This window comes from Ctenocephalides felis, unplaced genomic scaffold, assembly GCF_003426905.1.
Source record: "Ctenocephalides felis isolate EL2017-DRISC unplaced genomic scaffold, ASM342690v1 CF-g0.4_SCAFFOLD_00845, whole genome shotgun sequence".
Classification (NCBI taxonomy): domain Eukaryota; kingdom Metazoa; phylum Arthropoda; class Insecta; order Siphonaptera; family Pulicidae; genus Ctenocephalides; species Ctenocephalides felis.
The window spans coordinates 87,176,976-87,189,085 of NW_020536999.1; the positions used below are offsets into that span (position 1 = coordinate 87,176,976).

At 32.8% G+C, this 12,110-nt stretch overlaps 1 protein-coding gene across 1 annotated transcript; it reads left to right on the forward strand.

The window, feature by feature from the left end:
* Positions 1–38: 38 nt before the first annotated feature.
* Positions 39–1,248, forward strand: LOC113363658 (zinc finger protein 2 homolog; the record flags this gene model as incomplete). The annotated part of the gene is given in 1 exon segment (XM_026606138.1): positions 39–1,248. A coding segment is annotated over 1 exon segment (1,164 nt). The 3' UTR covers positions 1,221–1,248.
* Positions 1,249–12,110: the final 10,862 nt, after the last annotated feature.

The following is a 12,110-nucleotide window of genomic DNA, read 5'->3' on the forward strand; positions in this document are numbered from 1 at the left end:
TATGACTGTGACATTTGTAATCAATCTTTTGCAGAATCCAACTTTTAAAAGAGCATATGGTTGATCACATGCCTAATCGCAGACCTGAAGAACAACGCCTTCTATGCAATGAATGCGATAAGACATTCACACAATTAAGTAATCTAAAAAAACACATGCTGATTCATTGCGAAGAGCGTCGTTATAAATGTGAAATGTGCAATAAGACATTCAAAGCATCAAGTTCTCTGAGTAAACACATGATGATTCACAATGGAGTACGTCCTCATGAATGCAATCTATGCGAGAAGACATTCACACAATCAAGTAATCTGAAACGACACATGATTATGCACAGTGGTGTGCGCTCCTATGAATGCAACATATGCAATAAAGCATTCACAGAACTGCATAGTCTGAAACGACATATTTTGACGCACGATGGAAAACATCCCTATGAATGTGAAATTTGTAATAAGTCATTTACAGAATCAGGTAGTCTGAAAAAACACTTGCTGACGCATAAAGGAGTTCGTCCATATGAATGCGAAATTTGTAATAAGACTTTCACACAATCAGGTAGTCTGAAAAAACACATGCTGTTGCACAATGGAGAACGCCCTTATGAATGCAATATATGTAATAAGGCATTCACACTTTCTACTACTCTAAAAAGACACATGGTGATGCATAATGGTGTTCGTCCCTATGAATGCAATATTTGTAATAAGACATTCACACAATCAAGTCATCTGAACAGTCATATGGTGATGCATACTGCAGTACATTCTCTTGAATGCAATATATGCAATAAGACATTTACAGAATTAAGTGGTCTGAAACGACACATGCTGACACACAATGGAGATCGCCCACATAAATGCAATATTTGTAACAAGACATTCACACAATCAAGTACTCTGAAAAAACACATGTTGATGCATAATGGAGTACGCCCCTATGAATGCAATGAATGCAATAAGACATTCACAGATTCAGCTACTCTAAAAAGACACATGCTGGTGCACAATGGAGTACGTCCTTATGAATGCAACATTTGTAGTAAGACATTTACACAACCAGGTCATCTAAGTGGTCACATGCTGACGCACAATGGAGTACGCCCTCATGAATGCGATGTATGCAAGAAGACATTCACACAATTAAGTAATCTAAAGAGACATATGGTTATTCATAGTCGTGTGGGCCAACAATTTGAAGGAACACAAGCCACTTCATAGTTGGAAGCCTGATGAAAATCTATGAAATTTAAACATATTTGTTAAATTGGATTTAAAAATTTGGCAACATGTTATAAAATATTCTTGGATATAATAGAATGTATGAATAATGTGAAATATACAGAAAACTTAAAAAAACGACTTTTGATTCATAAGTATGGCAGGAAATGCTGATTGGTTTTTAGCAAAGATAGGTCCAGCTGTTTCGGAGACATGAAGCAAATAGTGCACAAAATTGCAGTATTCAATCATTTTAATTGCATTGACAAAGTGAAAAATTGATTAGATTTTTGCGAAGGCAGGTTTAGCGGTTCGTCATTTGCTCAGGAAGACAATTGGTCAGGTAAACAAGTGGACTGTTAGACAGGTAGATCATATACTAATTAAATATTTATTAATTAAATCAATTATTAAATATCAGGAAGTTCCTTAACTCTTACACCTAGTTCATATATTGTTTTATCTGTTTTGTCATATATATTTTTAGTTACAATGTTGTAATAACCTTGACAAGAGCCTGAAATAATATTTATTAACTTCCCGAAGGAGAAGTTTATGTTTTCACCAAAAAATCCGATTCGCTAATTTTATGTTTTCTCGACGTTTCAAGCCATTCTGAATCGAATGAGACCAAATTTGGAAAAAGTATGTGTGTGTGTGTGTGTGTGTGTGTATGTGAACAGATTTTTTGCCGTAAATCGACGTTTTCTCGAAAACGGCTGGGTCGATTTCAAAAATTTAAAAGCCATTCGATGTATCTCGATGAGGACTATTGTTTGTCAGTTTTGTGTGGCGATCGGCCAAGCCGTTTCTTCGTAAATAGCAGAGAAGCGAAAAGTTTTTCGTCCACGTTTTAGCCCGCAATTCTGAATCGATTTTGAAAATTCAAAAATCGTTCTTAAGATATTGGTTGGGAATCGACCTGATTAGTTTTTGGCAGAGATCGGCCGGGCCGTTTTCTTGTAATAAAGTTTAAAAAAAAAAAAAAAGACGATTTTTATGATTATTTTTTTGACGGTAGATACCATAGTCTTCTAGATCATACTAAAATATTACGGAACTACGACAACTGGTTCAGCTTTAAAAATTCGTCAAAGTTTGCAAAAATTGGTATCGTTTTTTTGGCATTTGTCAAAATTAGACCTTTGATCGACGTTTTCTCAAAAACGCCTGAACCGATTTCAGAAATTTAAAAACCATTTGATGTATCTCAATGAGGACTATCGTTTGTCAGTTTTGTGAGACGATCTGCCAAGCCGTTTCTTTGCAATTTGAAAAAAAGTGTTAATCTTTTCGTCCATATTTAAACTCATTCTACCGAACCGATTTTAAAAAATCAAAAACTGTTCGAAAGATATTAGTTGGGAATGATACTGATTAGTTTTAGGTGAAAATGTACCGAGCCGTTTTCTTGTAATTCACTGTTGAAAAAAAAATTAAGCCGATTTCCATGGAACTTTTTTTGGCGATATACATCATGGTCTTATAGAACTTACTGCAATATTACGGCCTTACGTCAAGTAATTTAATTTTAAAAATTCGTCAAACTTTGCTAAAATTATTATCGTTTTTTTTTAAAGTAGGATTGATGAAGTATATTATTTACACATTTTTTTATTGATTAAGTCGATTATTTACACATATCGGGAAGTTCATGTAACTTGCCTCAAGGCTAAATACCAAACCAACTAGTTATTATTTATTACGGCTTGCTTATGAATAAATGAATAAATAAATAAATAGTCACTTCTAGATGACTCAATTGTATTAGTTATTTAATAATTGGATATATGCTTAAGATATATATTATATATTTATATTCTGTCTGAATGGAGGCCATAGTCGTTTTTTTTTGGCTTTTAAATATTATTATGATTGTTATTAACATTTCCTAACTTCTGCTTCCATGCTACCCTTTGGCTTACAGTCCCTGTTTTTTTCCGACGTAAAACTTCTTTAGGCGCGACTAGGCTGTGAATCCGTTCAAATGCAACGGAAGTCCGTTACGCCCGAACTGTTCGATGAGATCATTTCTATATGGGTCGATTGTGATTAGCCGTCGTGTATGTGAATAGAGATCTGTCGTCGTATGCGTACCGGCATCAACGTTGTAAGCGTACCGATATCAACAAGGAATTCGGCATAGATAAATAAACATTTTAAAGTTTCATGTAGTACAATCTTTTTAATGAAAAAATGCCTGAATCAGAAGAATATTTTACCCTGCTCTGTGAAAATAATAAAACAAATTAAACATTTGGGCCATGTAGTAAACGTAAGTTTATTGATTTGAAATTATTTGTATATTATTCGTAGTTTCTATAAATCTTTGAAGTTATTAAATGAAAAATATTTTCTAGGCAAGACAGATATTACAGCTGTTCAAAGAATGAGATTGTATAACCAGCGAAAAAGTAAAAAAAACAAGCAGTCAATGAATGAATGTTAATTTTAATTACATGAAGTTTTTCAAACACAATTACATGTTGAGTGAAGTTGCGAAAACAATATTTGTTTAGGCGTTGTTTAACATAAGCTACTGAATTTTAGAGGTTATTAATTTCTCTTCGCAATTACTTCATTTCTCTAATGAAGGTTCATTTCTGAATGCTAATTACAATGACAAACCGATCATGTCATATTTGAAGTATGACTTTAATTACATTATTAACTTATTATATAAAAATATTATACATATTTTTAATGCTATTATAAATATATAATTTACAATTTATCATTATATAAATGTGTATAATGGTTGACACTAATAAATGTGTGCATCACAAATGTTTCCATATTACTAATAAACATTATTCAAAATTGTTAGATGATGTATATATTTTTACTTAAATGCAATCTTATACAGTAACAAATAAGTTTTACTTCACTCGCGTGTGAACCTTACGCGCACTCTTTTTTTTTCATTATTAATAAATGCGTTATTGAGTAAATAAGTTTACATGCGCCTACATTATTAATGAAGTTATTGTCGAAAAAATCTAGAACGAATAATTAATAATTCATAGGCAATTAAATGACTTATAGTTTAATAAAACACATTAAAAACAAACAAATATTCAATGATGTTTTAATAATTTGAAAAATCACAGACTTTATCGAATAATAATATAGATAATTAGTCGAATTATTTCGTTAAACTTGTGATTGCATTTAATAGAAATATTTGTTGAATAATTTGGAAATTTGATGTTATTCATCGGCAGTCGATTGCATATTTGCACTATTTTATTTGTAGAGTTATTTATGTAATCAAAATACATTTTTAATATCAAAATTCTTACCACAAAACTTGTTTATCACAATTCATTCATAATTAATGTTATTTGTCGAACAGAATTCGGTTTGTACAAAACATGCGGCATTTCCATAACATAATTGTACTTTATACAAAATGAAGCAAGATTTTATATTTCTAATAATAATTAATTTTATTTTACACGTGAACAGTTTTAAAAATAAGCATTTTGTTGTAAATCAAAACCATGACGGTTTGTGTTCAAAAGTAGAAGCTGCGTTTTGGAAATTTACATGGAGATTTTTTCAGGTAATTTTTATTAGGGTCAATTGGTTCCTTAACCCTTTCCACTCTGATGCCGCCGCTCTGGTGACAAAATACATACATACAAATCTTGAAAAACTCGAGTGGAAAGGGTCGCGAATAAACTAAATTATTATATCATTAAGTAGCATTTTGACTTAAGAAAAGTTGCATTTTTCCAAAAAAAAATTGTTGCAAAAGTTGATTATGTAAATGATTTTGACTTGCGGAAGAGACTAATAAAGTGCTATCTATGTCTATGTACGGATCAGAGACATGGACTCTAAAAAAGGTCGACAAAAACTACCTGGATAGTTTTGAAATGTGGTGCTGGAGGTGGATGCAGAAGATAAAGTGGAAAAAAAAGAGTGGACGAAGAAAGGGCTCTACTGAGCACAATTCTGGAAAGAAAAGGAAACTGGATCGGACCTGTTCTGCAAAAAGAGTGCCTCATGCTTCATGCACGATGTCGTCGTGGGTAAAATGGAAGGACTGAAAGGATTGGAAAAAAAAGAATGCAGATGATTGACGAGTTACGCGAGAAGAGGAAATTACAGGGAACTGAAAGCCGAAAGCAGGATCAGGAAGCATGGAAGCAAAAGTTTTGAAAGGAAAATACATGAAAAAAAAGTGTAAAAGCGGGGGAGGGGAAAAATGAAATGGAAATGATAGACGACGAAGGGCAAGGAAATCATTTATTTGTGGCGGCTAAGGACGCAGTAAATTATTCCAATCTTTAATTAATTTCCCTTAAGGTAAGTTATAGTATTCGACAAAAAATCGGAAAATGAAAATTTTTGCGAATCTTTACGTTTCAAAGGTTTCTGAACATTCTGGCATGCCTTAGAAAAAACGGATGTGTGTGCGCGTGTGCGTGCATATGTTTATATGGTTACAATTTTTTCGGGAGCACCCATGAACCGATTTGAATTATTGAAAAAACATTCGATTTGTATTGACAGGAAGACATGCTGATATGTTTATAGCAAAGACAGATTCACCCGTTTGGAAAATACAGAGCAAAAAGTGCTATAAACGACAGTTTTTTCAAATGGAGCATCCGATTTGAATGATTCAAACAATATTACTTGTGTTGACAGAGTGACGAATTGATTACGTTTTGCTAAGGCAGGTCTAGCCGGTTTGGAGATGCAGAATAAATCCAGCAGATAGATAGAATGAGATAAGTACAGGGAGACAGGTATTTAGGTAAGGAGCAATTATACCTGGTAGACATTGCAACTAGAAAGTTAGACAGGTAAATAGGTAAAAAATAGAAATAGACATAGACAGGTTGCTAGACTGATAAACTGATACAGATAAGCTGGATAAGAATACAGTTAAATAAGTAGATTGGTAAACAGATGGACAGCTACACAGATGGCCAGGCAATTAGATCACTTATGGAGAATTTCATGCAAATTTTCAATTCTTATAATAAAACTACTTTTTCTAGGCCTTAAATATTTTAGGATATTTGTTAAGACTAATGCACTCTATCGCTACATATTTGCTTTTGATTCAAAATGATTAGAAAGGTCAAGAAAAAATAAAATTAGCAAAACAGACTTTTTGGCGTAAACTTACCCGATAAAGAATATGTCTTTACTATAATAATATTTGGTAAAAAAGTCACTTACCAATTCTTTTATGTTATTTGTTTCAGAATAAAATTGCAGTAACAATTTTCACTGATAATGATGATCCTTCAGATATCAGCGTTAGAATTTTTAGATGTGGCATGGCTTCGGCAATTAACTATATGCCTTTTGAATTTACAAAATATACAAGGTAAGAGATAATATATATGGAACTTTAATTTACTTAGATATTAGGTACATCTAATTTAAATCTTGCATTTCTCGAGAAACTATATCGTAGTCAACTTAAGCCCTGTTCACACGACGCTTGTTTTCTGGACAGTATAGAAAGCTTGATTTTGTCGCGGATGTCGGCGTTAGATTTCATGATAGTTTTTAAAGTCGTTTTCGTCACACGATGCGAGAAAGCTTGCTTGTTTTGGGTGAGATTTGTTTTAGCTTGTTGGTTTTTAAATGCGATAAACCACATGTCAAAATACTGCTTTTCTATTGGTTCGAATGAACGAATCCATCTACAAAAATAGCGAACGTTTAAAGTCTAAATCACACGAAGCTTGTTTTGTTGGTCTGCTGGCTAGCATGCTGGTGGTCAAATCGGCAAAATCTCGTAATGCAAAAGTTAGAACGTGCTTTATTTTTGTAGATGGATTTGTTCGTTGGAACCAATAGGGAGGCAGTATTTGGTCATGTGATTTATATTACTTGATAATCTAGCAAGCTAAAACAAATCTCACTCAAAATCTAGTAAGCCAAAACAAATCACACTCAAAAATCAAGTAAGCTGGAACAAATCGCACTTAAAAATCAAGCACGCCAGCCCAGGAAACAAATGTCGTGTGACTCGAGCTTTATTCATAGGTATATGATTCATCCACAAAAATAGCGCACGTTCTAATATCAAAGTCTCGCTTGCTGGAAACAAATGGGGATCGATACGACGTCATTTTGTCTACTTGATAACCAGCATGCCAGCCAGGCGATCAAAAAAAAAAGGAAACAAGCGTCGTGTGAAACAGGCCTAAAGATCAATGCTTATTTATCTCTGCTTAAGATATAATAATTTGTTTCGATAGATATTTTTGTATAGACTCGTATCAGGTGTTATTTCTTCTGTAGATTGTGATTAATTTATATTTAAAAAATAATTATTGCGAAACGGTTAATTATTTGCTGCTTGTTTTCCATTTTTTAGTAACTACACAGAAGAAAAAGTCAACCGTCGTCAAGTCTTCAAACAAGGAACTAAACATGGTTATATTTTATTTGCAACCACTAATATTCTACATTTATCCTTTCGAGGATTTTCTAAAAGGGATCGTAACACGTTGATCATCGTTTTTGCAAGAAATTCCGGTTTGGAAATGTTACCAATTTATTTAAAAACGGCATGGGATATTTACGGAATGATGAATATTGTTTTTTGTCATTTGGATGAGAAAAGCGGCACGGATCTGCAGTTGGCTATGTATGATCCCTTTGTACTAAATAATGGAACAAGAGGACGAAGTTATATTTCGGATTTGACTAAGATTATAGTGTCCAAAAGATCTGTGGATCTCTTCAACCGCAGATTGTGGAATGTTTATAAATATCCCTTGAGGATTTGTATCTTTCCCAGCACAGGTACTGCAGCACCTGTTGTTTACCAGAATAAGTCTGTGGTTAAATACAAATTGCAAGATGGTGAAATCATACATGCTTTGGCAAACGGCATAAATTTCCAGCCAATATATTTACTATCTAAAGACAACAATGGTTTTGGAATAAGATTTCCAAATGGAACTATAACAGGTTGTTTAAAAGATTTAGATAATTACGATGTTGATATCGCAGCAAACTTACGTCCCGTTAAAGACTACGGACAGGATAATTCCGACTTTTTGTTCCCAATAGATACAATGGACTTGGCTTTTATGGTTCCTAAAATGCGCGAAGGATCTACTGTCTCGTTTTTGGAAATATATAGTTGGAAAGCATCGGTACTCATATGTGCATCATACTTTGTCTTTGTTGCCGCCTGGAGATTGTTAGAAAAATTGCATAATTGGATTCAGGGCACAAAGACTTCGTCTTTGTTTCGCATGTGCTTATGGACGTTTGGAAATTACATTTTAGTGCCACAACCCGGTAAAGATTTGATGTACGAACGTTGTTTATATTCTGGTTTAATACTTTTTTCCATGATAAACACTTTTACGTACCAAGCAACCATGTTTGAACATTTGGCAACGAGCGTTGTTTCTTTAGACATTGATTCTTTAGAAGACTTGTCTAAATCCAACTTAAAAATAGTTACCTTTACAGGTTTGTTGGATTTGTTAGAGGGCATTGCTTATGCTGATGGTTCTCCTAAATTCTACATGGATTTGTATAAACGTCAACAAGCCATCGATAATTACCAAGAGGCAATCCGCAGAGTCAGCATTGTCAGAGATTCTGCAGTCATGTACGGTCTGGTAACCTGTCGCGTTTTTGAAATCAAGGTCAAAGATCCTGATGGTAAACAACTAATTCATGTTTTGAATGATGGTCTTCCAAAAAGGTTCAGCGCTCATATGGTGCCTTCAAATTCACCGTTCAAGATGATGTTTTATATGAATTACAGCAGAAGAAGGCTGTTGCTTTTGCAAGTAGTGATAGTTCAACGGTTTACGAGTTTGATGATTTAAAGTTTATATTTAATGCATGGATGTTGTGCTGTAGTTTTTCGTTTTTTGTTTTTGTTGGTGAACTTTTATGCAAGTTTTTCCAAAAAAGGAAAGTTGGATATAAAGCGGCAGGGATTATTAGGAGTTGACTAAAGGATATCTTCTTTGCAGAGGTAAGTAAATATCTTTAACTTCTTGCAGAATAAAGTTTTGAAATTTGCAGCGAGATTATTAGTTCCTATCCTAATAATTGTTGAAAATGCTTTTGCGGGAATGTGTAATTTTGTTTTCACGACATTTCAAGTCGTTTTCAATTCTTTGACACTTTGAGATTGGACAAATTATATATGTAATAGAATTTGCTTTCTATTATTTATTTTATTTTTAATTCGTCGAAATTTTCTGAAAGATGGCTGCACTGATTTCCAAAATTTAAAAGCGGTGTGATAAAACTCGGTAAGGATTAGCATTTATTAGTTTTACTCGTTGATCACCCGAGCTGTATCTTTAATATTATTAGACGAGCGCCAAATTTATCATTAACGTTCAACATTTTAGCCATCAGAAATCAGTAAGCAACCGTCTTTATTAGTTTCTGGTAAAGATCGTCCAGGCCAATTTTTCTGAAAGTTAATAAATGCTTATTTGTAGAAAAACAGATTGATTGATAAAATTAAACTTAAACTAGTAGTGTATGGCATTGTGTCTTAAGGCAATTTGCCGGAACTTCCGTACCGTAACGAAATGTTCGAAAAATATTAAATATGTTTTAATATAGATTATTATAAATTCTGTAACATTGTCTAATATTTATAAGAGTTATATAAACTGAATTACAAAGTTAAAATTATATATTTAAAATTAAAATCACAATTATTTTCGATATACAAAAAAAATGTTTTAAGAAAAAAAATTTTGAAACAATTTTTTCCCAAAAGCAATTACTTTGTCAAAACGAGCAGAAAGTTTTTTTAACCATTCAAATCGGATGCTTAGTTCTTTCAAAAACTGCAATTTTTTGCACATTTAGCTCGGATAGACCCGCCTGTGCCAAAATCTAATCACTTCTCCCAATCATTACAAATTGAATGCTTTTTGGATCATTGAAATCGGGTACTCCGTTCTTTCAAAACCTCGATTTCTATTTTTTGCACTCTTTGCTCCGTATCTTTGCCAAAAACTAATCAACACATCTCCCTATCAATAGAAATCGAATGTTTTTTTGAACCATTCAAATCGGTTGATCTGTGCGCTCGAAAACGTGGACGAAAAACTGTATCCATTCACACACACATTTATTTTTTCTGAGGTATGCCAAAATGTTCAGAAACCTCTAAAACGTGAAAATATGCAAACATTTTCATTTTTGATTATTCGTCCATTACTATAACTTAACCTACGATAAGTTAATTGAAAGTATTTTAATAAAATATTTGTTTAATGGTTTGGAAATCGATTTGATTTATTTATTGGCAGCCGATAGCATATTTGCATTTTTTATTTATAGTCATTTATGTAATTAATGACTAAATCAAATACATTTTTATTATCAAAACATTTACTTCAGTACTTGTTTATCACAAATCTTTCATAATTAATGTGATTAATAGAACACAATTTTGTTTGCTCAAAACATTCACTATTTTCATAACATAATTCTGTTTTGTACGAAATGAAACGGCATTTTCTATGTCTAATAATAATTAGTTTAATTTTATACGTGAACAGTTTTAAAAATAATTATTTTGTTGTAAATCAAAATCATGACGGTTTGTGTTCGAAAGTAGAAGCTGCGTTTTGGAAATTCGCTTGGAACTTTTTTCAGGTAATTTTTAACTTCCTGTAAAGTAAGTCTTAGAAATAGTCCAAAAATCGAAAATGAAAATTTTTGCATATCTTCACGTTTCAGAGGTTTCGGAACATTTTGGCATACCTTAGAAAAAATGGATGTGTTTGTGTGTGTGCGTGTGTGTATGTATGTGCGGATACAATTTTTCGTCGAGAACACGGATCATCCGATTTGATTGATTCAAAAAACATTCAATATCTATTGATAAGGAGGAGTCCTGATTAGTTTTTGGCAAAGGCAGGTTTAGCCGTTTCGAAAACACGCGGCACAAAATGCCAAAAATGGTAATTCAATTTTTAAGAGAACAGAGCATCCGATTTTAATAATTCAAAAAACATTTTATTTGTATTGACGAAATGAAGAACTGATTACATATTTGGGAAGGCAGGTCTAGCGGTTTCGGAGATTCAACAAAAAAGTAAAAAAATGCTCTTTGGCAGACAAAAATGATCATTAGACTTATTTGATTTATCAGATGTTTGATAGATATTTTAATATTAAGAACAAATTTTATTTACTTTTTTATGGGTTTCGTACCAATGTTTATTCGTTAGACTGCGACGCGGCGCTCACGCGCTTCGTTATTTTGTTTCTCAATTTGCCTTAAGAAAAAATGCCTCTCACACCTAGTTTTTTGTTGTTTGTTTCAGAATAAAGCCGCAATAACAATTTTTACTGATAATGATGATCCTTCAGATATCAGCCTTAGAATTTTCAAATGTGGCATGGCTTCGGCAATCGATCATAAGTCTATTGAATTTTCAAAATACACCAGGTAAGGGATAAAATATATGTAGGATATTTTTAGGCGTAACGGTTAAGCACACTCCCTTATGTGGGCAGGGTCGTGAGTTTGAATCATTTCATTTATCATAATATGGTTAATTATTTATTACTTTTTTTCCATTTTTAAGCAACCACACAGAAGAAAAAATAAAACGTCATCAAGTCTTCAAACAAGGAACTAAATATGGTTACATTTTATTTGCAACCACAGATATTCTACATTTATCATTTAAACGATTTTCCAAAAGGGACCGGAACACGTTGGTCATCGTTTTTGCGAGGAATTCCAGTATGGAAATGTTACCAAATTATTTAAAAACAGCCTGGGATATTTACGGAATGATGAATATTGTTTTTTGTCATTTGGCTGAAAAAAGCGGTGCGGATCTGCAGTTGGCTATGTATGATCCCTTTGTTCTAAATAATGGGACAAGAGGTAGAAGTTAT